Genomic DNA, 26,458 nt, shown 5'->3' with positions numbered 1-26,458 from the left:
CGGCTTCATCTGCGCCACCTAGGCAAATCTTGCTCATCTTACAGTGTTTCCGGAACCCACAGACCAGGTTTGACTCCCTTCTTATAATTTCTCCCAGCACCTTGTACTTCCTTCTTGTAAGAGCTGTGAAAATGGTAATTAGAAAATTGTTACTGAATGTCTGTCTCCCTGCCTCTAAGTGTAAGCTCCATGTGGACAGGGACTGCTTGTGTTGTTTGTTGCTGACTCCCCACAGCTTCGCACATAGTTGGCACCAAATAAATATTTGTAAACTGAGAAGACAGAATTACCAGCTACCAGCTGAAGACGAAATAAATACTCTAGTCTCCTTGGCATTGACTAATCCGCTGAATGTGGAAGAAGGCCTGCCCAGACAGACACAGAGAATGCTGGAGCAGCTTGGCAGAGTGGTTAGCAAACCAGGGGATAAATGAACATATCTACACGGTTTTTTGGGGGGTTTTTTTCTATACAATTTTTAAAGTGATTAGGACATGGTGAGGGTAAAATTATAATTTTGTGAGCCACAAAATCGAATCCAGTTTTAATAGTGCTAAAATCTTGATCAAAGAAATTTCAACTCAGAACACTACGGGCCAAAGTGAAAGAAACGTACTGGTTGTTTTTTTTTTTTAAATTAATTAATTAATTTATTTTTGGCTGTGTTGCGTTTCGTTTCTGTGCGAGGGCTTTCTCTAGTTGCAGCAAGCGGGGGCCACTCTTCATCCCGGTGCGGGGGCCTCTCACTATCACGGCCTCTCTTGTTGCGGAGCATAGGCTCCAGACGCGCAGGCTCAGTAGTTGTGGCTCACGGGCCCAGTTGCTCCGCGGCATGCGGGATCTTCCCAGACCAGGGCTCGAACCCGTGTCCCTGCATTGGCAGGCAGATTCTCAACCACTGCACCACCAGGGAAGCCCAAACGTACTGGTTTTGATACTGTGTCATTCTACCAAGTCTGCTTCTGTGGTTATCAGTGTTCACTTTTAGTTGCAGCCCTCTTAATTTTTATATCTTTATTTTTTTCGCAAATGTTTTATCACCTCTTTACTGATTCCTCGAAACCGTCTTATGCGGAGAGGTGGTGCCATGGCCTGGGTGATGAAGAAACGTTTCCTCTTTCAAAGACTCCAGTTTTTAGACGATAAGAATGCTAAAAAGGAAGCAATCAAACCTGTCTGCCTCCACCCAGCGCGCTGCTTCCCGGTTGTAATACGCTTTCAGATCCTCCTGCGAATCGTCTTAGATAAATAAGGCTGGTTTGCCATCCATTTTTTTGAGTTCACGTCTCTCAATCTGTTCACCTGGAGGACAGCACAAAGGAATTGATCGTGGAAATTCATTTCCCCTTAACCACAGTCTGCACCAGTGCCATCAACACTAATCCTACGTTGGGAAAATTTTGCACCCTTCGTCTTTCAACAAGTTTGCAGCTGCCTTCAGTGTCGTGAGGTCCAGGACTTCTCTCCAGGCTCCCTCCGAGGGGCGCGGGCCGTCGGCGGTGAGGCGACCGTCGGGCACCCCGCGTCCCGGGAGGCGAGTCTGGTGGGCCGTTCCGGGAAAATGTCCCCGGGAGCGACTCCGAGGCGGGGCTCCCCGAGGACGTGGTGAAACCAAAACAGAAATCGATGGTTCAAAACATCACCTCAGCAAATTGTGTTTTCCAAAGACAGGTGTTGCCTTCACAAGGCTACGGTTCTCCAATGCCTCCAACTTTCACAGAACCTTTCTCGCAGCGGGTCGCATACCGCAGGGGTGCCGCCCCGCGCGCTAGTCCGGGAACCCCGCTCGGTCGCTCCCACCGCCCCTGCCCGCCCCACCGCGCAGTGGGCTACGCCTCCGCCACGTGCCCGCCTCCCGCGGCCAGGCCGCCCGCGATTGGCTGGAGGCGCTGTCCGTCGCGGAGGGAGGGCGCGTCCCCCGCAAGCCGGCGCTCCCATTGGTTATGGCGGCGGCGGTCGCGGCCGCGCGCGCGGCCGCGGCGAGGAGGGGAACCCGGTGGCGCTGGCGGCGGCTGCGGAACGGGCGGAGGCTGCCGGTTCGTTAACCGTCGCTCCTCCTCGCCGACTCGCGGGCCGGGAGGCCTGGGTCGGGCCGCGCCGTGCGGGGCCGCTGGGAGTGGAGGCCGCTTGGGGGCGGGCGGGCTGGAGGCGCAGGTAAGGAGGCCGCGGGCGGGCTGAGGGAGAAGGAGGAGGCCGCGGCGCCGCCGGCCGCTCGCGTGGGCGCGGCCCCGGCCCGAGGAGACCCGGCCCGGCCCTGGGCGGCCGGCTTGCCGGGAAGGCCCCGCGCGGCCCGCGGCGCGGGCGGCGGCCCCGTGCGGCGTCTGATGCAACCTGCCGGCAACACCCGGCGGGGCCGCTGATCTCATCCTTGGCCCCGGCCCAGCGCCGCGGCGCCACCCGCAGACCCCCGGGCTGCCCCAGCGCCCCTGCTGCCGGCCCGGGACGGGATGCGAGCCGGGCTGTGCCCCCTCCAGAACCCGGCCCTCTGTTTATGCAACGTGCAGTGTGACTAGCCAGGCTCGTATTGGCCCCTGGGGATAAAGGGTGTTCCCAGAATAGCAGAAGGTGGACGGTATCTTACTTCAGTGCCACCTGGGGTATTTCCTGCGCCTGCGAAACTGCTCGGTGTCGGGTAATCGAGAATCCTTTTTAGAAGTTAGTCGAGAAGTAGGGAAGGCGGTCGATTTTTAAATATGTGACTTTACACAAATAATATTGTGCTTCCTTATGGAGCTGTACTTTGAATATCCTTCAGGTGACTGTTGAACACAGGTTGGATGAACGTGCAGCAGCCACGAGTTGACTAGAACAGAGAAGGGCAAAAAATGAAGTGCTTCGTTAGCATGCTTGGAGGGAACACAGTAAGGAAAATTGCCAGGAGAGGTGTCTAGATGGAGAGGATGGAAATGCATGTTTGAGGGGAAGGAGAATCTGTTGTTCCAAGTAAGCTCGTGTGTTTTTATTCTTCAGAAGGTTTAATTGCTGGGCTTTCCTCTGGTCTGAAGTTTGTGCTGTCATCTGGCGTCTTAAAATGTGTCCGTTTCATAATGGTTTTAACCTTGGTGGGTTACACAAAAATTGGTAGTTCTCTCTCCCAGTGTACACTCACTCAGTTGAATTCTTATTGGAAGAGATTGTCCTTTAATTCAGATAGGCTGTGGGACGCTCAAAGAAACTTTTGAAATAAAATAGTATAAAGGTTTGCTTTACTAAGAAGTTCTGCATCTACAAGCCCTTGACAGTTAAAAGTTAAAATCTGGTCAGCTGTTACTACTTGAGTAGTATTTGGGATAAGCTATTAAAGTTGATTCACTGTTTTGGAAAAACTTAGTGTAAACAAGCCTAAATAATTACAGGATGCTAGTGAGCTGAAGAATTTTTCAGTTCGAGTCCTGCTTCTGGTGGGCACACTTGGCAGATTCAGTCATTTTAATACCTCCCTGAAAAACATAGGTGGAAGCAAAACTTAATTTTTTTTCTCCCAGAATATCTTCTAAATTCTCAGGGTCACATCATGACTGTCAGCAAGGTTGTCTGATCTTGGACAGGTGGTTTCATCCCTTGGGATTTAAACAGCACCTCGTGAGTCCTAGGTAAAGATAAATAGGACCTCACGGGGCTGAATTTGGTCTTATGGCCTAAGATTGCCTCACCTGATCACAGAAATGGTAAACGCAGGTAGCCACAACTCCAGGTTTATTGTGTATTCTTGGGAGGGGGTGCTTCCATGGGCTCTTATACTGGTAGGTACATTGGTCGCCTGTCTTTTTGGCTTTCCAGACCTATCAGTTAAAAAAGGAAAAAAAAGAAGAGAAAAAAGAATTGAGCATGACTCCCTAATAGATGTATATTTATAAACAATGTGTGTGTATTAGTTTGTGTGTGTTGTTAATGGCACTAAAAGTAGAGTAAAAAGATGACATGAAAAAACAAAAGAACATGCATTTTCTTCTCATACTCCAGTGGACCACTTGTGTACTCCCTGAAGGGATGTACCCTCCTTCATGGACCCCTGCTTTGGGTCATGAACCCAGCAGTGGCAAATAAATAGAAATCCTGCTCATTTTGGTGTTTGTTAACTTTGCTTACCTTCACTTCACTTGTAGTACAGAGTTGTCAGACCCTGGCAACATATGTCTAAGAACTTGAGGTTATGGAAAACATAACTGGGCAAAGTGGAAAATAAAGGGTCTCAACTGATATGAAGCAAAGACCAGACAAGAATGATGTTCACTGTATAGGCTGGGGGCTAGAAGTAGCAAATGTTTTTATTTTCCTGTATACCGTTAAGAAAGACCAAGAACTTTAGGTGGTAAGACCATAATATCTTAGTAACAGTCTTGATTTAATTATGGTTGTTATAAGAGATTTTAATGCTAGAGAATCTCATTTTTATGTAAGACATTTGTAAAACTAAATGTTTTCTCTTAGCCTTTTGAGGCTGTATTCAACAAATATTTCTTGAGCACCACTGCTAGATGCTGGGCATATGGTGATAAAGACAGAGTCCTGTCTCTAGCTTAGTCTACAGGGAGGCACACTATCGAGCTGGCATTGACCAAGAAACTGGGGGAACAAATTGGACAGAAGCACAAAGAAAAGAGAACGTGCAGACCATTTAGGGGACGGATAGTGGTTCAGTATTGAGGTGTGATGTGAAAGGGAGTAGGGGCTGGAGAGAGGGTTAACACCTTGGATTGATCTGTATGCTGGAGCCACAGAAGACTTTTCAGTGAGCCGGCGTGACACACTCAGGTTTGAGTGTTAGATTGCTTTGGAGACAGTGGTTGGAGGGAACACTGCTAAAGCAGAGGAGGCTGTGCCCCTGAGAGATGATGTCAGCCTGAGGTAACTCTGTGGCATTGGGATGGAGACGGATACTAGAGGTGCGGTGTTTTGGGGGGGTGGGGGTGGGTAGAATTGTCAGATACCAGTGATTTGAACAGATTTGGAATAAGGGACAAACATCAGAATATTTTGGAGTGTAGACCTTCGTTGAGGAAATTGGAGTTAAAAATTTATTTGGTGGGGGAGGGTGGGAGGCAGGGAGATGCAAGAGGGAAGAGAAATGGGAACATATTGTATATGTATAACTGATTCACTTTGTTATAAAGCAGAAGCTAACACACCGTTGTAAGGCAATTATACTTCAATAAAGATGTTAAAAAAAAAAAAACATGTAAATGCAAAAATCAAAAAAAAAAAAAAAATTTATTTGGTGGGGCAGGGGAGGAATATCTGGTTGTACACATGTGAAGAAAATGACAAGAGGGTTAGGAAAATCCTTGAGAGGTTTATTTTCCCAAGTGAAACTTGAGAAAATTTTGATTTTGTTTTACTCATTCTAACGTTTTGAGTTGTCACTGTGTCACTGATTTGAATGAACATTACTTGAATTAAGGAACTTGAATTTAAAAAATGTTACCCACTCAGTCCATCTTTCTTAAGGTCCATGGTTGATTTGTAACAGTGGCTGTCAAACTTCAGTGTCATCAGAATCACTTGAGGGCCTGTTAAAACAAGATCGCCCAGGCCTGTTCCTACAGCTCCTGATTCCCAGGTCTGGGGCAGCCCGAGAACTTGCATTTCTAGCAAGGTGATGCTGCTGCTGCCGGTTCAGGGACCACACTTTGAGAACCACTGCTTTTCAGGTTTTCTCCTGCTTCCTGCTTGAATGATTCACAGCAAGGAAACAAGGTGCCACTCTGCTTCCTGGAGACTGAACTTTGGAATAGTATTTGTCCACATAGGAGCCAGACTTTCACTTAGGGTTGAATATCCAGATTTGAAATAAACTTATTTTCTTTTTGTGCATTGTAGGTGCTCAATAAATGTTTGTGGAAGAAACAAAAGCACAGATAACTGTGTAAACTGTAAAATATGTCACTTGTAGAGGCAGCTGTTTTGCTCAGTGTAAAAAACAAAATTGATAATATGTTTGGAGTTAAGTCTTAGACCACTTAGCTCTTTGACCCCCTTTCCTTAGTGGATAGCTCTTCACTTTAAGAGCTACTTTCTTGGCTTGTCTTCGGTTGGAGAACTTAAAAAACAAAAAGAATTGGAGTTCTTTTTATTATCTCCAAGTTGCCTTTTCTTAACATTTTTACCAGTTTGATGATTACTCTTTGTTTTACAAGCCAAAGGACTCATTTTCAAAACCTTACCTACTGTGTTCAGCCTAGTACCTTGAGTCAGACTGAGGTAAAAGAGCTCTTCCCTGTTCCGGTATCTTTGAGAACAAAAATGGGCATGAACATCACTAAATTTGGAGGCTGTAATAAGAGTTTTTGGTGACTGAAGTTCGTGGTATATTGTCAAAGTCAGAAGGCATTTTACCACTTTACGTTCCTCATTTGCAGATGGGGAAATCGAGGCTCACAGAGGGAAGGGGTATGTCCAGAGTGAAATGGGGGAAGGCAGAGCCAAGACAAGAACTGACTTGGTTCCTGGTTTATACTTCTTTGGATCATTGTTATCTCTGAGTTTATTAGAGAGTAGCTTTAAAGACTAAAAACCTAATTGACATATAAAAAATAAAAAAGATAAATAAGATGAACATAATCATGATTGTTGAGACGGTCCCAGGAGACATGTTAAATCAAACAAGTTCATAAAAATTGAGTAAACACTTTTCACTTCATACCAAATAGATAAGCAATGGTATAGATGGCCTTTAACACTATTAGTGGTAAGTGTAGCTCAAATTATACTGAACTGCCACTTTTTAACTGGAAGAAAAAATAGGCAACATGATAAATTATCAAGGGAAACGTGAAATATCCATTACTGAAGATAGACTTGGAGTAGATATCCATCATGGTTTGGAAGGAAGCTTTTGGTGTTTCCTTAGCACTGAAGTGAGAACAGATGACCGGCTAGCTCAGGGCTGCCTGTGTGGCTTGAAAAACAATGGAAAGTAATGATATATGGCCTTTTTAAAAGCAAAGATTTTTAAAAAGCAGACCAGTAAATGGTGTTTATACAGACATGCCTGGCTAAAGGTTTGGGTGAAGCTGCTGGTGTTTACTAACTGAGCTTTTCTTAAGAACTGTAAGGTGTACTCATTTGAGGCAGTTCATAATTCTGGCTGCAGGTTTTTTCCCACTGATGCAGTTTTAGCAGTTTTGTGAAAAGAGAACAGGATAGTTTTATGGTTCCTAACACTGCTTTCTCAGTTTCCAAGAGTGCTGTGACTTCTTGGTGGGCACGGTTCACTCAGCTTTAGTCCGTTTGTCTTGAAGTGGCCTCATGATGATAGGATAGTCTGCTTTTGACACATCTTGAGGTAGTTGTAGCGAACTGGTTGAATTCATAGTAATGCAAATATGACTAGTTCTGAAACTGTGACTTCATTTCTACGGGCAGCACTGCCGTAATATTTCAGAATTGGCGTTTCCTCTGCGCGCCTTGAGCAGTGTCAAGTGGGTGCAGGCGCTGCAGCTGCTCTGGCTCTTGGTCCAGCCTGAGTCCCAGTGCTTGCACCTCCTTGGATGCATCATCAGGGCTTTTGTTTCTTTCCTTGTGGTTTTAGGCTGACTGTGTTTAGATGTGTTTACTAATTATGTCGAGAATTAAAAAAATACTGTTAGAAGCATGATGGGATGGGGAAGCAAATTGGGTATCTCAGAGCTCCTCAATCTGTGATCCAAGAAACTAACTTAAAAAAATCTCTGTAAACTACTCTCATTTGAGGTCATTAAAAGAAATAAAAACAAGCAAAAAACACCTTTTCAAAATATCCTGTAAAGATTCTTACGCTCCGGGAGAAAAGTCAAGTCCTTGATGACTCAGTCTCTGCTTATTAGAGTAAGTACCATGCAGAGATCGTAGTGCAGTGCGTCCTGATGAGCTCTGGAGACTGGGCTGGGCGCTCTGCTCCAGGCTTCTATTTTGACTTGAGCCAACAATTGAAACTTTTCCCTCTTTTATTGCAGGTGTCTCTCCTATCATAATTGAACTCATTGTGTTTAAACCAAACATCTCACATTTCTCTCTTGCAGATTGCCAAGTGCTATTGCTTCATATGTGCTACCTAATTAGTGGTATTCTTTTGTTTTTCCTCCCATTTTTGATAACAAGCACAGATGGGCAGTACCCTCAGGGGTTCAGGTGGGTTGAATTTGGCCGTGTGGTGCGTCTGTATTAACTTACCTCTCTAAATTACATGACTTAGACTTCTGAAACATTGGAGCAGTTGGCAGTTGTCATAGACTTTTCTCAGCATAATCAATTAATACTGGCCTGCTATTAGGTACATGCAAGTTTAATCTTACTTGATCTTGTCATTTCAAATATTTAATGCAATTTATTTTTTAACTAGGTACATGTGAAGATTTCTTGGCAGATCAAACCATTGATCACCTTGTCCTCATTTCTACTTGTTCTGTGTTGACAAGGGAGCGTGCCCAAATGAGCAAGGTATCACAGCAGAACAGTACCCCGGGCGTGAATGGAATAAGTGTCATTCATACTCAGGCTCATGCCAGCGGCTTACAGCAGGTTCCTCAGCTGGTGCCCGCCGGCCCTGGGGGCGGAGGCAAAGCTTTGCCTCCAAGCAAGCAGAGCAAAAAGAGTTTGCCCATGGATCGCAACAGTGACGAGTATCGTCAGCGCAGAGAGAGGAACAACATGGCGGTGAAAAAGAGCCGGTTGAAAAGCAAGCAGAAAGCGCAGGATACGCTGCAGAGAGTGAATCAGCTCAAGGAAGAGAATGAACGGTTGGAAGCAAAAATTAAATTGCTGACTAAGGAATTAAGTGTACTGAAAGATTTATTTCTTGAGCATGCACACAACCTCGCAGATAATGTGCAACCCAGTAGCACTGAAAATACGACAAGTTCTGATAATGCAGGACAGTAGACCTCACCCCTTTCAAACGTCACAACTTGTGGCTTGAACGTTAAAGGTGTGACTACCTACACTACTCGTATCAGCGGCTGAATCTCCATTATTCAAAGATCCATTGAAGGTTGTTTTCTAGGATCAGCACTGAACAGTTGATTAGCTAAAGATGTTAGCCATATAATTTGAATATCTGGTTTTAAATGATAAGGATTTTTGTGGGGATAAAAAACATTTTTAAAGGTATATGGTAAAAAGAAAAAAATGCCCTGGAGCTTGATGTTCTTAATAAATTCTGACTTCCCAAGAAATGTTTCTTTTCTAGGTTGACAAAAGGAATGGGGAACTGGCAAGTCATGCAGAAGGGTCTTGGTTTTAATGGATATGGTTAATTGGATGAAAGAAAGTTGAATGCCATCTCTGTTCATCTATGTGTGACTTTTTTCTAAATTATGTATTAAAAATGCTTAGAGCTATAGAAACCAATCACTTTATAATTTGGAGTGATTTTATGTATAGCATAAACCTTGTTTTAGCATAATTAGTACCGTTTTCCCCAGCAAGTACAAGTTTTTGAATAGTGATGTCAGGTTAAGTAAAGAAACCCCATTGCATTTTAAAGGCAGTATGCAGCCAACTGGCTTAAAAATATAAATAGCATTTAGTAAGCAAATAGGTTTTTTAAAAGTAAAAGCAAAGCATTTGGGATACCTTTGGGTTATTGCATTGGCATTATTTTGTTAAAATTAAAAAAACAACTCAGTGGTTTAGAGAAACTTATGTACCAAAATTTTAGTTTCTGCAGATGCTAGTAAAGTAAGCATTTTTTTTTTAACATACCATTTGGACAGCCAAGTTAGTAAACAAAACGTCTTAACAGTTTATGGCCACACAGGTTACTGATTAGGATTTTGAATATTAATTTCAGCAGGTAGTTTCTCCTGTGTTCAAATACACTGCAGTGGGGCCGTGGTTTTTAAAAGCAAAAACTTCTTGTGAACGATCACTTGGTATTTGATCTTAAACAACTGATTATTAGAAAAATACGTCATCAACTCCATGCCATTTCCCAAAATAATAGTCTAAGAAAACTTGAAAGTGTAAGGTTTAACCTTTAATTTATTTCACTTAAACACATCGTTTTATATTGTTTTTGCGACGTTTTCTAGTTAGTGGGCTGTTCTTCCAGACTTTTGTACCACTTTTTATTCATTTGTATGCATTTATGTCCCATAAATTATTTTAGCAAGAAAATACTGATAAAACTCAGGATATTGACATTTTTGTTAAGACTAAAAAGTGGCAGTCACTGAAGATGGAAATCTCTAGGGTCTGGCTTATATAAATGTTGGTAGTTTTGATTGTCCTTGTTGACTTTTTTTTTTTTAAGAACAATTCTAGCTCAAATTTGTGTTTTTCTCTTTTTTTGGTTTTTGTTTTTGGGTGACCTAGGCTGGTGACAAGAGACTGAGTCACATCAGATTAAAAAGTTACCAGGTATCTTATTTGAACATGGTCATTTTGGGCCACATTGTTGTTTCATACTAGGACCTGAGACAGTGTAACCAGGATGTAACTCCAGTTGCACCCTTGGGTTGGTGGAAGAGTGCTGTCTGTGCCCTTCTGGGCGGAAGAAGACATCACAGTGCCCTGCAACTCAGCAAAGCCCTTATTAAAGGCCAAGAGTCCCTTCTGCATGTGACAAGAGCCCTGTATTGTTCCATGAGAGCGACTGTCCCAGGACGGTTAACTCCCTACAGATCCAGGAGACAGGATAGGGCTTCCTATTAGGGTCCAACATCGGTTTACTGTGGTTGGAGTATGGATCTACTTGTAGGTTGATAGATGTTTTAAATGACTAACTAGGAGATACCCACAGAATCCTACTGAATCTTTAATAGCACCTCATTGGAGATGCAGTTAGGTCACTTGAATCTTTAAGCACCTGTAAGAGGTGCTACAGACATTTTTAATCTCTTATTTACTAAACAATATCTTTCAGAAATGGTTGTCCCCATGGAATTTATTGTTACCAATTATATGAATTGACTTAACTATCTTGGAAAAGAAGCTTTAGGGAAATCATCAGGTATGTACTCAATTATTTCAACTAAGAAAATAAGATTGTACCTTTTGGAAAAATTCAAGCTTTCCTTTTACCTATGCAAATCAAAACTAGCACCAGCAGTCATGCTTAGAACAGAAATGTTAACCGTTGTCTTGACTATCTCACTGAAGTGTTTGGGAATGAAAGTTGTTAGTTGGATAGATTTATCAGTATAAAATGGAGGGAAACCAAGTACGGGGAATGGGTAAGTTTGGGAATTGTATATGACTTCTGTAACTTTTGTCCTGTAGGTTACATATGAACCATTAGGATATGATCTGCCTTTGCTGGCAGGTCTAGTGGTTTAGGAATTAGGCTTTAATATAAATTTCTAGCTGCATGTGAGTCTTCCGGGATGGGTGTTTTCTGACAGGTCTTGGCTGCAGGTGGTGCGATCCAACAGTTCTTCCTGCTGTCCGGCCCCTTTTAGTTACTGGGATGTGAGCTCAGATACTTTGGACGTTCTTACCAAGAAGTAGTAAAATTTTAATAAAACATGACCAGATCTTTGAAATTCAGGTCACGAGTGTGAAATTCTCAAATTTACATAAAGAAGTAGAAGTATGTACAATTTAATGTTTGGTGTTACAACAAAGGAAATCATAGCAGCTTTTGATGTTTCTTAATCCCCCTTAGAGGGCTTGAAACCTTGTACCTGAACAACCCAGTTAAAACACTCGAGTGTTTTTGATGCCTTAGAAATAGGAAAAAATTTTGTTTGACAAAAGCTAGGAAGGAAGAAAGTCCGTCCTATAGCTGTTAGATCTGCCTCTCAGGAAAAAGTACTTGTTCTTTTTGTTCCTGGCTTTCCTCAGTTTGTGAGATTACTCTATTTTTTTAAATATAATTTTATTTCTTTCAATGAATTTGAAATAAAAAAAAACTTTGGAATAATGACTGTATTTCATTGTGGATTTCTTTATGTTAGATACCAAGAATGTAGTGCAAATGTTAACCAGCTCTGAGGAGCAGGCAGATGCCCTGCTGCCTTTCTGTTCCCAGCCCAGGGCAGGGGTGAGGTGGGCGTGGGGGCAGGCGGAGGCGCTGTCGTCCCAAGTCTAGACTTCCCTTAATGATAGGAACCTAGTTTTCTCTGAATTTAGAGTGCCTTTCAGTAATATTCTTTGTCCCCTAGTCTAATGTAGAAATGTATACCAGAATAGAAGAAGCAATAACTCGCATCCTGCTTAGACACCTGACGTCTCAGAGCGTGGTCTCCACCTATAGAGTGGTAGGAAATAAGTTCTGAGGCATTGAGGTCGACGGAATGTCAAAGTAAGGCCTTTCCCCTAACAGTACAGTTTATATAGTATGCGTGTCGTCTTCATTTACACGATGCCATAGGGTGTCTGTCGAAACAAATTCATACATAAGAGTCTGAGAAGCTGATTTGAGTGTTTCAAGGGAAAGTGCCATAGATACTTGTCTTCTATGATCCTTCCGTTACTTTCATGTTGTGGGAAATAGATTTCTACTTATTGCATCTTAGTGAAAATTGTAGTACAGTAATTATTTCTGTGGGTAATGTGTCCGATTTCATTTTTATGAATTAGCTGTAAGTTAAAATCCAATAACTTGTCAGGGAATTTTATATAGACATGATTCTGAGGGTGCTAGCTCTTTTTCAATAAAAGCACTTTAGACCTACTGCTCTTTGGTTGGCTGCCTGTGAGCATCTGAAGAGTTGATATGTATTTTACACGTACTCAAAGGAGAGCAGCAACCCTGAATATCCTTTGACTGCAACATCCCACTCCTCCCAGAGCTGTAGACCTGAAGGTTATGCAGGGGTGTCCAGAGAACCGGGCTCGAGGCTGTCACACATCACACTTTTCTGCAGCCCAGGTACCAGATTCTTGTTTCCTCTGAAGCAGCTGTTGGAGCCAGGTGCCTTTGTACATCACCACCTTTCAGTTCTGCCTCCTAAATGAATCTTGTGACGTTTGCTTCACCTCCCCTTCCCCACCTTCTGCAGAGCCATCACCCTCTTTTGCCTGGCTTCTGTCTCCCTGGACTGTTGCATGCTCTCCAGAACCTTCGTGGTTCCCCAGTGCACTCCGGGTGAGACCCAGTCTCCCTGGGATGTGGCTCTGTTTGCTCTCGCTGCCTTCATTCCCCTCCACTCTCCCGCATCACTTTGCTTTTGCTGCAGGGCTTTTCTCAGCACTTTTTAGCTCAGGGCCAGCTGCCTTAGGACAGCTCTTTACATCTGGAATGCTTCATCTCCTCTTGCTTTTTCACTTTCCTCCCTTCCCGTCTCAGCCCCCCTGGCTTTCTAGACAAGGTCAGTCCTGTTACTTTCCTTCTTGGCACTTTCTAATGTTTGAGATGATCTATTTGTGCATGTTTGTTTAAGGGGAAGCCTCTCTCAGGAGACTCTGGGCTCTGAGAGCAGGGGTCATGTCTTTATGCCACATTGGCACATAGCAGATGCTCATTTCTTGAATGAATACCTAGATCTTTCCTGGGTTTTGGAAAAGCTTTTGGCACTGCATGGCTTTCTGGAAGGGTCTCTAATATATTTCTGAAGCTGTACAAATGTCTGCAGAAGTTGGAGACTTAGGAATTGGACCATTCTCTAGAACATGGGGCAGAGTAGGTGGCTACTGCGGTCCCCTGAGACCTGGCACCTGCAAAGAATGCCTTTGACTCGCCTACCTGGGCCCAAGCAGCCAGTTCTGTCCCCAGTGTCCCTCTTGGACAAAGAGCATTTAGTTCCTGAGATTTCTCCTTGTTCTTTCCTATCGACTTCTTTGATAATCAAACATTTATATGAAATGGGCAGTTTTGGTATAAAACGTCTAAAGGAGAGGAAGGAGAAAGATGTGTGTGTGTAGTTAACACAGCTAAACTAAACTGTCCACTTAGAGTTCCAACCTAACTTTTAACTGGTTTTATCCTGGGGGTGGGGGAACCCGAAACCCTGCGCACTAGAGCATGGCTCGCAGATACAGCTGGGGGAGAGAACGATTTGGCACACTCAAACTTCTGACCCTCAGAAAGACGATCATTACTCAAACTGCTTAATACCACAGATAACTTACGGAATATATCTGCACACCAGGAGGAAACCTTAAAAAATTGTTTGTAAATCTAAGAGGCAAGAAAAAGATAAATGGTGATTTGAAACTAATGCTGCTTTATTTTAATGTGGCCACATCACAAGCACTTTTGTGTTACTGCCATAGGAAGAAATCAATTTACTCAACTCTTCAGTGACTTCAGTGGTCTCTGGCTTGGGCTACAGAGTTTCCCCACCTTATTAAGGTTTCATCTCTGATGTCTGTCCTTCTCACCTGCCCTTCACCTTGGCTCGGATGAGAGCCAAGGATGAGAGAACCCTAGAATGGTGTGCAGAATTCTCGAAGCCCGCTGCAGGGGTGAGGGCGGTTCTGTGGGACCGTGGGAGAGGTGGGCAGGCAGAGGAAGGCCAGGTGTTCTGCCACTGGCAGGGACTGGGCCCAGGTGGCCCTGGGTGGCTCCACAGCCTCAGAGTGGAGTTCGGCCAGCGGGCTTCCACTTAGGGGAGACAAATGGACTCAGCAGACGTGGAAGGAACCAGAAAGCTCACCTTTGCCATGGTGCTGCCTTAGGCGGCAGTGTCTCTCAAACAGATGCTGGCTTTGCTAGCCTGTCCCGCACGAGAAGGAAATCACAGACAAGGAATCTGCGAGTCTCATGTTGTTGATAACTGTACCTTAAGCGCTGCGTAATTCTGCCCCCCTTCGGAAATCCAGCTTTGAGGCAGTAACTGTACCAAAAAGGCTTCCTACTCTACGGCCCCCTTCACGTGGGCAGAGGCCCAGCCCCACCTATGCCCAGACTCCCGGGTCTCTGCAGGGCCAGTTTCCAGGTCTAACCCTGCAGTGCTCACCTGCAAAGGGACAAAGAATAGAGAGGGAGCCGGGCACAAAGGTCCATTTTAGGAAATCTTTTATTGCAAATTCCATTCTGTGTATTGATTTTGAGAGAAAACACGAGAAAGGCATCTTTCCTGAGCAGCATACAAATGACGGCAAGATACACATTTAGTTGCTAGTGAAGAACAGGATTATTCAACATAACGGGATAATTGAAAATTAGCATTTTAAAAGCCGCTGTCATTCAAGCAAAGTAAAAACCAGATTAAGGGTGTGATCCCACAGAAGGTTAATAAAAAAGTTTCTCCCTGGGAAACAGCATATTTGGTGTGATCAAACGCCGATGCCGCATGTGATTTCTGAGCACCGCTGGGGGCCAACCGTCAGGCCGCCGTCCATGAAGTGAGCTTGCCCGTGGCTCTACTTTGGGCCAGAGAAGGGAGCGAAGGCCTTGTCACGGCCTGCCATGCATTCTTCAACCTCTTCCACTGTGCGGGGCACACAGGTCAGCAGCTCCATGCCACTGTCAGTCACCACGACGTCCTCCTCGATCCGGACCTGGTCAGACCGACGGACGCTCGTTATTTCTGAGCTGGCCTCACACGCTAAGTTGGAGGGTCGGGCCCGACGGCTCCAGGCTGAGCCCCGCCGAGTGGGAAGAGCCCTTTCTGAGGAGTGGTCAGTACTGCCGGGGGCGGGGGGCTGGCCTCAAGGCCTCTGTGGGCAGCTGCTGGGAAGAAGGTGCCTCCCACAGGGACCTGCTCGTGCCACCTGCCCACCCTGGCCTTGCCCCTTGCCCGGTGGCCGGGAGCCCCTGGAGTGGGCAGGGGTTTTGTAGGAATCTGAGTCGCTTGTGTTGAGGGCTGAGGCTCCTGTCTGGTGACAGACCATGAGAAAGGGCGGCCAGGTCCCTCTCAAGTGAGGAAGTCAAAACTGTGCCTCCTGTCCTGGAGGACAAAGAGGTGACACGCAGCAGTTGGGGGGTGCCGTTCTGGGAGCAAGGACGCGGGGCCCACCAGCACTCACCCCGCCAAAACCACGGAAGCGTTGCAGGACCTCGGGGTTAAAGAAGCAGGCGCGGGCCGGGTCAGCCAGGGCCTCGTCCAGGAGGTGGTCAATGAAGTAGATGCCGGGCTCCACAGTGAGCACCATGCCCGGCTCCAGGTGCCGAGCGGTGCGCAGGTGCCGCAGGCCGGGCTCGTCCATCCGGTCCACGCCCTGGGGGAGAGGACAGTGAGGGGGCTCCAGGAGGGCGCAGCCCCAGCCCAGGGCCACCGCATCGGCGGGAGGAAGATGGAAACAGGTGAGCGTGCAGGGCACCCGCCCCTGCCCGTGCAGGCGTCTACACGTGGGGCCTGACTCGGGCCCCGGGCCCCATGGGTCCCCCTGGAGCTGCAGGAGGCTGTGACCATGGGGGTCTCCAGCCCAGACTCAGCCTTGCTGTGCTGTCCACGGCACTCCAGATAAAACCCTCCGCTCTCTGCATGCTCCCCTAGATTTCTCACGTCCCTGCCCCTGCTTCTCCTTGGAACTGTGCCCCGTGGACGCCCGTGTGCACACACCCAGGGCAAGCTGCCCCTGCTGGCCCATGGGGCTGGCTGGGGGTCCGGCTGCCTCACCCAGGCCCTATCCCCGCGAGGGGAACAGTAGAAGCCAAACTTGCGAAGCTTTTAAGAAGGCTTGCGGGGCCTCCCAGGCTGCGTGCTTTCTTCTAGGCAGCTCAAGTGGAAACCAGCCCCAGAAGTGCTGGACCTGGTTCCCCCCACAAGCCAAGTCCCAGGTTTTCCACGTGGCCTTCCAGGAGGAGGAACAGGTGCTGTTGGCAGGACGGGCTGTCAGTACGAGCTCTGGCTCGTGTGTGCACAAACGCACGCTCACCCCATGTGCATGGCCTCGGGGTGTGGCCCCCAAGAAGCACACGTGGGCGGCTCCACACCATGCCCGTGTGCTGGACCCCCACTGAGCCATGGTGACCGGCTCTCAGCCCCGCAGGGGCACCAGCCCCCTCCCCTGCCAACACTCACATGGGCGGGGCCAATGGGGCCATGAGGGCAGGTGGTACCTAGGACACTTGCAGAAATTTCCCTGCCTTCCCCAGGTCCCAGAGGAACCCATCCATCCCTTGGCCAAGGCCTGTGAGTGAGTGGGGCAGCAAGCAAGCTTTCTGGTCGGGCTCTGAGCTTGCCCTGCCCCGCTCGCAGCTCTCCCCTGGAAGCCCAGATGTTGGAGATGGAGCTGTCATTTCTGACTGTTTGGGGGCCAAGAACATCAGACTTCAATTAGTGGTTCATGTAAGGTAACCAGAAACGGGCTGGCTCAGCCTCCATCCACGGCTGGGCACAGCAGGGAAGGCTGTGAGCGTGATTCCATGCGGGCGGGGACAGCGGGGCGTGTAGAAACTGGTACACGCAGCTGCCCTGACCTGGCGTGAGTCAGGCTGGGACGGAGGTGATGAGGGGACACCAAGGCCCTGTGACCCCTGATGGGTCTTGCTCTTGGGCCCAGACGCCTGTCTGGTGTGGTACCCGACCCCAAAGCACTATGTGCCTGGAGGAGCTAGGCAGGAGGGCAGGGGACCTAGAAGGGCACAGTCTGGTATGACAGTTCCTGTGCTCAGGTGGGAGGTGCTGGTGGGGCGGGGCGGGGCCCTGTCTCCTGCCATCTGAAGCCCGTGCCTGCCCCTGGGCAGCCCCTCCCGTCCCTTCCCTTCATGCTACCCCCCAGGTGCCGTCCCCTTCTCTCTACTCCAAGGTTGTCAAAGCCAGGGGCCTGGCAGAGGCAGAGACTGACAAGGTCTCCCTGACCTCCTTGGTCACCGTGGGCCCCCGCTGCCCCAGAGCTGTGTGCCGAGGTTGGAGGGTTTGCTCCAACTTGTACAGACAGCCTTCCCTCCGGAAGATTTCAGGACCACGACTCAGATTGGGGGTGAGGGGAGAATGGAAGGGATCCCATGGGGCGAATGTGCGTGCCCCAGCCCACTGACCATGACCCCCTCCCCCCTTCAGAGCGCTAGCTCTCGGGAGTCTGCCCTACGGGGCCCACCAAGAACGGCCAGATCAGGGCTGGGAGAAGGATGGAGGCCGAGCTGAGTGGGGAGAAGACCCCAAGAAGGGGAGCAGCCGAGCGCCCAGCCCCTCGGGCCCGGGGACTTCAGCCTTGTTGGGGCTCAGGGGCCCCTGCCCATGCCGGGTCCACGCTGGCTTCTGCCTGGGCTCAGGGCTCGACGGGGCCTCAACTCTACTGGGCTCCGGGCAGAAGAGACCCAGATGTGTCTATAGGCCTGAAATAAAACAAATGACTTTTATAGGAAAAGCCATATTTTTTCCACAATGTTTATCTGTCAGAAGAATAGACTCTGAGCACAAAGGACTGCTTACTGGAAAAGATGAAAACAGTTTGCTGCCAATTTTCTCTGGTGGAAAAAAAGTGCTTTGGAGACTAATGAATAACGAACCTCAGTTAACAATGTCTGGAAGGCCCAGCTCTTGGCTCCCCGCGCACAATGTGATGGATAGAAATTAGGAAATTAAAACTGATTTTGTTTCTCCAAATTTAACTGTTTACACTTGAGGAAAAAATAATTGAATAATAATGCTTCTCTTGAGCAACTCCGCCCCCCCCCCCCCCAAATATCGTTCTTAGAGCTTTCAAAATACCCTGCAGCTAAGAGGCCAAGCCCAGTCTTGGCTAACTGGCTGGTGGGCCCCAGGGCGTGCACCGATTGCATAATCCACCCCCTGCACTGCGGGCACCAGGCCAGACGGCAGGGCCGGGCTCACCCACACCCATGGGCCCGGGAGGCTGCAGCCACCTGCCCCGCAAGGCTTCGGCAGGGCCTCCCGAAGCCACAAGCACCGTGTGGTTGGTCCTTTCAAGGGTCGGTCAGTAGGAGGGGGAGGGGAAAGCCTGGCCTGGAGACACCCACACAAGCCTTCCTCCCCTGCCAAGGGTACCTCCTAGAGACAAGGAGGCCAGCAGAGTGTGCTGGCCCAGGGGCCTGGGGGGCAGAGGTTGCACCAGGGAGGAAGCAGGAGTAGGACCTGTGAGGGGCGCTGGGCTCAGCTGGTCCCAGGAGGGACCGGGGCCAGCCACCAGCTGGTGGAGCCTCATCACTCCTGTCTGAATGAAGCCAGAGGCATGAGGACATGACGGGTGCAGTGCCAGCCCCATCACTAAGACCCAGCTTTGCGGCTCCCGCTGCCCTGTGGGGACCCCGTGCACTGCACACGGACCGTCTACCACCTTTCAGGGCAGGCGCTGCCCCCAGCGCACAGCCCGGGGCTCCGTGCAGAGCACGCCCATCCCACACCAGGTCCTGTGGAGGCAGCCACCGGGGAGGCTTTGGGCACGGGGGCCATCAGGGCAGCGACGGGGGCCAGGACCAACCAATGGGTGAAGGGGGAGGAGGGGCAGCGGGCCTTGCCGGGACCCCATTCCTCCTCACCCTGCCTGTCCCACTACACCCCCGCCGTCTCCCAGAGCCCCAGCCCAGCCCAGGGAGGGCCAAGCCCAGCTACGGCTCACAGGCAGGCCACTCGGGCTGACGCGCCCACACTGACCTCGGGGTAGCCTCCCACGTCGTGCACATCGATGCCCATGAAGTGGCCGAGCCCGTGAGGCATGAACACGGCTCCCAGGTGGGCCTGGACCATGGCGTCCACGCTGCCGGTCAGGACGCCGATGCGGGTCAGCTCCTCCAGATGGATGCGGTCGGCCAGGCGGTGCATGTCGGGCCACCAGACGCCTGTGGCTCAGAAGGAGGTTGCAATGAGCTGCGGAGTCTGGCAGCCTGGCCAGGGCTTCCCTGGGCAAGGTTTCAGGGGACACACGACGCCCTCGCACTGGCTGACGCCAGAGGGCCTGAGGTGAGGGGCAAGAGTGACGTGTCCCGGGCAGCCCTCCATGCAGGGCTTTCCCAGCACAGCTCTGGACTTGAGATCATTCTTCTCTCTCCACTGTGCCCTCAGGGGCAGGCTCCTGTCACCCACGGTCACCACAGGGGCCCAGCCCATGTCGTGTCTGCTCCTGGGGCCAGGGGAGCCCAGTAAGGTCCTTGGTGTCAGGAGGAGAAAAGCGTTATGTCCCCAACAGCGGACGTGGGGCGGCCTCAGTGAGCCCCAGACTGAGGCTCAGGTCCAAACGTTGCCTCAGCGCCTCAGGCTCAGGGTAGGGGGCGTCCCTGCACACCCCCGCATGGGACTGAGTCATCCCTGGAGGCTCTGTGGGGAGCAAAGGTTTCTGGGGTGAAAGTGCAGCTGGCACTACCTCATGGGCAAACTGGCAGGGGTCTGTGACCCTGCCTGCTACAAGCGCTAGGTGACCATCTCCTTGGCAGCCCAGATGTCCAAGCCCCAGGCTGCTAATCAAACTCATCTTTGCCCCATCCTTCTGGGACAAAGGTCACCGTGGAGAGTATCCCCAGTAACCAACTTTCGAGGAGGGCAGGCTGTGCAGAGCTCAGGGGCTCAGCCCTGCCTGGCGCCCAGGGAGGTCCTTAGGGGCTGGAGCCTAGGGCCCTCAGGGAGTCGCCTCAGCCGTCACTGGCGCACGGCCGCCTTGGCCACTGGGCTCCATGGAGTCCCCACCTTCAGCCTCACTCGAGGGCGCTGGGTGCTCAGCCTAAGCACCAGACAAGGCCTGAGGCTGGCAAACCCCCCGCCCCATCCTACGAGGGTGGAGTTGGGGGCAGGCCATGTGCCGGCCGAGGCTAGCAGCCCCAGGACACTCAGGGCCAGGTGGATAGGGTGGGACCGGCACCCAGAGAGGGTGGCCAGTGCCGGTCCCTGCAGCCCCCTCCATGTGGGGAGTAACCCTGGCTCCCAAGGGGCCTCCCAGCCATGCCCTGATGATCACGGGAGCACTGGGACCCCACACCCTGAGGGGCCTTGTTGGACCCTGCGCTGGTGAGGGTTAGGCCACCAGGGTCTGAACCTCTGTGGCTGGCAGAGGGCAGATGATGGGCCCAAGGGGTAAAAAGAGATGAGAGCCCATCCTGGGACACATACCCTCCCCTCGCAGATGCTCTTGCTGGGCACCATGTGGGGGCCCCTTGCCTGCCAGAGACAGTGGGCCCACGGCTGGGGTCTCGGGCTGGCTGGAGGCCCAGGGCTGATCCAACGTCCCGGATCCCCAGGGTCCAGGCTCTGAGCAGGTGGTGCTGCGCCCTGGCCAGTTCACAGGAGAGTGGCCAGCCCCCGGCCCAAGCTGCAGGGAGGCCAAGGGTGGAGGAAGCCCAGTCCTGTCCCGAGGCTCAGCCCCCTTGGAATCCAGCCCCTGAGTCCAGCCCCGTTCTACCTGCCCGGGCCCACCAGGTGGGGGTGGCATCCTGGGGTCTGGAGTCTGGCTGTAACCACGTCAGCGTGGGGGGCCAGGTTTGCACCCCTGAGGGTGGAGCCGGCACGGGGGGCTTTTCTCTGATGGTCTGGCACCCTGAAATGGAGACCTGGGTAACCGGGTCCCACCTTGGCTGCTCACCTGCCTTGTGACCTGGCCAAGCCTTCACCTCCGTGAGCCTCAGATGCCTCCTTTGTCAAACAGGGCCACAACGCTGGCCCCAGAAAGCTGGCTGTAGAGGCTCTGGCATCTACTGGGGGACCAGCTCACTAATCCCCCCAAAACTGTCATTAGCCACTTGTGGCCAGCCAGACCCTGGATTGGACACTTGACAGTTCTCTGTGTTCCTGGGGCACAAGCCAAGCCTGCCCCAGCCTCGGCCGCCACTCTTTTTCTAACACCGACCCACCCACCTCGACCTCCTTGGGTCAGGCCACCTGTGTTCCAGAAGCACACTGAAGTCTCTGCACGTCAGACCCTTTCCAGACCCGGCTGGCCTGTGACTCCTCATCCTCGAGGTCTCAGCGGAAACGTCAGCCCCTCCTGGGGTGACAGCCCCCCACCCCACCCCCGCCATCGTTCTCTCTCTGCTGTCCTGGCTACTTCTCTCCGTGCACCTTGTTCCTGTCCAGCACGTATGCTTCCTTGCTTCTAGGGTCTCTCCACCAGAAGGGCGGCTGCCTCCCCCGGGCACACCAGGGCCCGGCGGAGCGGGTGCCGGTTCAGGGCTGAGTGTGTAGCACACTTTTTTCTAAGGTCTGCTCCCGCCTGGGGCTCTGGGCCTAAAAGAGCCCCCTAACAGCCCAGCGAGCTCGGCTCCTGTCACTCAGCCTGGCCCCTGGGACTGAGGAAGGGCCGATGCCCCAACCCCAGGGCAGCTCCATCTCTCTTGGGCAGGGCCTTTTCCGGTGGCCAAGAGAGAGGCCCGGGAAGCAGTCTGACTTCAAACCTGGCTAACTTCCACGGCGGGGCTGCGGTCTCGGCCCAGCCGCAGCAGAGGGTGGGAACCAGGTATAAATCAAGCTCCGTGCTGGCAGCTCGGCTCTCCTCCTGTCCTCGTGGCCCCTTGTGGGGGCCGGACGTGCAGGCCCCAGCGGTCCCCACGGCGCCTCTAGTCTTCCTTGCCTGCGTGCCCTTGGGGAAGGCCTTGCACACAGCTCTCTTGGCCGGGAGTGGGAGTTTCTGCCTGCGTGTGGTTAGGGTTGTGACAGTGATTAAACCTCCAGCAACTTGGCCCCAGCGTCTGGCCCGGATGGTGGTTACGACACCCACGGCCAGGGCAGGGGCCCCTGAAGTGTGTGGAGGTTACTGTCCAAGGGCTAGGCTGGAGGGGCGGGCACAGGCCAGAGGGCCTCCCTGCCCCCCTAACGCCCCAACGCCCGGGCTCCTCAGCCTCTGCAGCCCGCAGGCACCTCTGAGCCCACATGCCCGGCCAGGGGCATCGGCAGTCCCCCAAGCCTGCTCCTACTGGGGATGCCACGCCGGGGATCACACTGCAGAGACTGGGTGTCATCTGCCTGCCCACCCTCCCACCTCCAGCAAGCACCAGGTCTCGTCCCGTCTTCCCGAAACGTCTCCTGAACCCGGGGCCTCTGTGGGCCCTCACCTCTCCTGGACCCCTGCCTGGTTCCTCCCCAGTCCTCGCAATGCCTCACCCCCGCTGCATCCTGCACAAGGCCGGGACACCAGGACATCTCTTTAGAACATGCATCAGACCATGCCAGTCCCCCCGCCCGCCACCGAGGACAGAGCCCCGAGCTCCTCGGCCCGGCTTCCCACTCCAGCCTCACCCTCACCCACTCCTGAGTGCTGGTGCCCCCGTGCCTTCCACCTGCTGTTCCCTCAGCTGGGACCACCCCCCTCCAGGGCCCTCGCCTTCCCAGTCTCACTCCCGTTCCTCCTATGGGCCTTTGTGTTGAGGCTTTCTCCAGGAAGCCCTCTCTGACTGCCCCTTCCCATGCTGCCAGAGCTAAGCACACGGGCACAGCCATGGCAGGTCGTGGCCTCTGAACCCTGAGAAGGCGGGGCCTATGCCCTGCTCCGAGGCTGGTAACCGTTTGGCCTGACCGGGAGCCCCTGCCTCCCTCGTGGCTCTCTTGCAGCCAGTGCAGTGACCTCACGGGCCCAGGATTCAGGTGTGCCCCCCACCCCGCTCCTCTGTGCACTCAGACCCCCGGGTGGCAGGGCGGCATCTGGGTGTGCGCCACATCACCTGCCTTTTGGCTCAGAGGGACCAGAGTCCCAGTGCCCAGGCCCCACTGTGTATCCAGAGCAGCCCCAAGTCACTGGCTGGTCTTCTGTGCCCACCTGGCCCCCCTCCGACCACACCTTCCCCTGCTGGGCGCAGAGCCTGCTGGGCCTGCCGCCTGGGCCGGCCCCTTGGAGCCTCGGCAGCATCCATCACCGGCTTGCGGCCTCCTGCCCAGAGCGTGACAGCCCTGGGGGCTCGAAGGCCCTGAGCCGAGCTGGAAGGCAGCAGAGGGCCCCTTGAGCTACATCCTCACAGCCCCATCCAGACAAAGAGCTCACTTCATTTGAAGACAATGGCCCTCGGGGGATGATAGCGCGCCAGGCCCTGGGGGTGCAGGAGGGCAGGCCCCACGGGCTGCAGGGAACCTTCTGGCAGGCCGCACTGGCGCAGGGCTGAGGCCTTCCAGACCGCCCCACCACACGGCCCTGCCTGCTGCCAGGACCTCTGGGGACCCACTCACCCTGCAGAAGGACAGGGGCAGCACGCGCCCGGGCTGCAGGCGCCTCGATGCTGAGCTAAGCGTGGCTGCCTCACGTGGTCTCCGCGTGGTCCCTCCCCGCCCTCCCTGGCGGAGAGGCCAGGGAGGGCGGGGACTCACTCACTGCCCTTCGGCCAGCAAGGGAGCCTCTCAGGCCAGAGCGGGGACACAGGGCCCTCACCAAACACAGCCCTCCCTGTCCTGGCTTCTGCCAGAGGGCGCTCACGATCTGGATGGCGCGCTCTCCCAGCAGCACCTCTGTCTGCCAGAGCCCTGCGTTCCGCACCAGCTCTGAGGCGCGAGGCCTGAAGGGAGTCCTGCTGCTGCAGCCCCTGCCCCCGCCAGGGAGTGAGGCAGAGCAGGCAAAGGCGCCCTGACCCTGGGAGTCTGCAGAAGTGCCCCGCCCTGCACCTGCGGCCAGCTCAGACACCGGCTCTGGCCCCAGCCTTCCCCACAGTGTCTCCTCCCCTCATGCGGGCCGGCGGCAGGGGGGTCCCATCAGCAAGCTCCTGGGTGCCCGCAGAGACAGGGGGGCGTGGCCGCTGCCCTGACACGGAAGCCTTGGAGAGCTTCGACTGCACCCGGCCAGAAGCCGGCACGTGGCCACCGCATTCCCTCCCGCGGGGCAGATGAGGGTGGTGTTCTCCCAGGTGCGGCAGCTGCCTGGCCTGCCCCTGCCACCTCGTGCGGCCCCCCTGAGTGAGCTCAGCCCTCCTTTCCTGGCTGTCTCTGAGTGGCAGTGAGGGACGCTCCCCCTCTGACCCCAGGCCTGCTTTCCTCAATCCCGGGGCAGTAGGCCAGGATCCGTGTACGCTCCAAGCACTGGTCCCTGCCTCTCCTCTGGGCATCTTGCTGTGACCCCGGCCGCCTTTATTTACTCTTCCCTGGAAGGCTCAGGAAGCAGTCACGCAGTCTCAGTGGGTGTTTGTCTTGGCCCAGGAGCCAAACCCACAAACCCGGGGCATTTCCGCTAGGATAGGGCACGGGGCTGACCTGGCCACGGCCTCTGAGCTGCCTGTGGGGAAGCGACCTGCCCCGACATGAGAGCAGCTCTGTGGGCAGGACCCCCATCCCGCCCGCCCTGCACCGCATGCGGCCCCTGGGGAACTGTGTGTCACAATCCTGAAGCACGGGGTGTGGGCCGGGGGAGCTCTGCAGGGGCTCTGCTTCATCCCCCCCCCCCCCCACAAGAGAACTTCGAGGCCCCACTGTGCGCCGGGGGAGGCCTGCCTCCGTCTGCCGGGACCGGCTCAGCTGAGCCCAGCCTGGCCGGGCCTGAAGCCTTATAACTGCCCCTGAAGTGACGTGGCCAGGCAGCCCCATGGTACCTCGGTGCCAGGACCACGCACCAGGCCCTTTTAGTGCAATGTGTGGCCCCGGGGACCTGCCCGTGGGCCCGGCCACCTTCTGGGCAGAGTTGGGGTTGCTTGATTGGCCGACTGAGCTGGCCGGGACACCAGCTGGGGAGGCGCCACCTAGGTCCTGCCCAGGCCGCAGCAGGTTTTCCTGTGGGTGGATGGGGTCAGCCAGGCCTTGGCTGCCACCCCTGTCTCAGCACGAGGATGGGGCTAAGCCATGCCAGGGACATGAAGCCTGGAGCTCCAAGGTGAGTGAAGAGCCCCAGGGGAGACACTGTCCCTCCAAATCCCTACCTGCCCGACATCCCGCCAACCTTCCCCCACCACCACCGCCATATGCCTTGGCTCACTCTGCCTGCCCCTTTTGTCTCCAGCGTGGAATGCGGTAGCAGCCCTCCATCCTTCTGTACCGCGGCCCTGCGCCAGGCTCGGGTCCACACAGGCCCATGCCACGCTCCCAGAGGGACCCGCCATGGGGCGTGGGTGCACAGGGGTCACGGGGCTCACCCAGAGGAGCGCCCACCTCGGGGGCCAGGCACCTCCACCCACTCTCACTGGCCCAAACCTTTTGCTACATCCAGAACGTTTATCACTTAAATGACCGATGTTCAAAGCTGAGCAGAACCGTCTATTCCTTCTCTCCCTGGGGTAAAGCGAGGGTGTCAAGGGAGGGGGAGGAGGAGATGTCCCTCGCTCGGGGTGACTGCCCCACACAGGCCGGGTTTTACAGGAAACAGGTCACACATTCTGAGGTTTAAAGGTCAAAAAGTACAAAAAGGCTCCTGGTGAACACTCTCCCTTCTCCCCACGCCCCACCCTGTCTGTCTGGTTCCCTTCCTGCACCTCTTCTGTGGATTTCCAAGCACATGTGGACCCACGTTCTCGCCGTCCTCTGTTTTTCACAAAAGGGGGTCCCCTGGCCACCCCCTCCTGCACTTCTGTGTCTTCATGCAACGGCCTGTCCTGGAGGTGTCCATATTAATTCCTACCTAGAGGGAGCTGCTGCTGTTTAAACACAGTTACAGCACAAGATGCTGTTTTCTTCCCCAGCCGCTAAACCAGGCAAGTCTCGTTGACACTGTCACCTGGCAGGAGCTTAGCTTTGAGGTTTCCTTCCTTGTCTCCTTTCTGGGGTGTATCTGAGTTCTTCATCCTTGGAATCATCTGGTCACCAAGCTCTGCTCCCTCTGGACACAGGGTGCGGGCCCATCACCCCTCCAGGGCTCCCTG

General features: G+C 52.7%; 2 protein-coding genes across 7 annotated transcripts in view; one reads left to right on the top strand and one right to left on the bottom strand.

Moving 5' to 3' along the window:
• Nucleotides 1–677: 677 nt before the first annotated feature.
• CEBPG (CCAAT enhancer binding protein gamma) lies at nt 678–11,850 on the top strand. 5 transcript variants are annotated; one of them, XR_014256747.1, is made up of 4 exons: nt 678–2,154; nt 2,756–2,943; nt 7,935–8,109; nt 8,321–8,458. XR_014256747.1 is itself a non-coding variant. In XM_082437595.1 (4 exons), the coding sequence occupies exons 3-4, from the start codon at nt 8,085–8,087 to the stop codon at nt 8,857–8,859; spliced, it is 564 nt and encodes a 187-aa protein (XP_082293721.1). In that variant the 5' UTR covers nt 1,922–2,154; nt 2,756–2,943; nt 8,001–8,084; the 3' UTR covers nt 8,860–11,850. The 5 variants fall into 5 exon arrangements, 4 of the variants coding, with proteins under 4 accessions (XP_082293723.1, XP_082293721.1, XP_082293720.1 ...); XM_082437595.1 differs by having other exon boundaries at nt 1,922–2,154; nt 8,001–8,109; nt 8,321–11,850; XM_082437597.1 differs by lacking the exon at nt 7,935–8,109 and having other exon boundaries at nt 1,919–2,154; nt 8,321–11,850.
• Nucleotides 11,851–14,864: 3,014 nt separating this feature from the next.
• Nucleotides 14,865–26,458, bottom strand: part of PEPD (peptidase D) — a 114,469-nt gene continuing 102,875 nt past the window's right edge. For both annotated transcript variants that reach the window (XM_082437580.1, XM_082437581.1), the window contains exons 13-15: nt 19,368–19,552; nt 15,835–16,026; nt 14,865–15,366 (exon numbers count right to left, since the gene is read on the bottom strand). In XM_082437580.1, the coding sequence (XP_082293706.1) occupies nt 15,229–15,366; nt 15,835–16,026; nt 19,368–19,552 (515 nt within the window). In that variant the 3' untranslated portion in view covers nt 14,865–15,228. The remainder of the gene's footprint in view (nt 15,367–15,834; nt 16,027–19,367; nt 19,553–26,458) is intronic.

Source organism: Balaenoptera physalus (genome assembly GCF_965194825.1).
Source record: "Balaenoptera physalus genome assembly, chromosome: 19".
NCBI lineage: Eukaryota > Metazoa > Chordata > Mammalia > Artiodactyla > Balaenopteridae > Balaenoptera > Balaenoptera physalus.
This window is presented reverse-complemented; position numbering and strand designations above follow the sequence as displayed.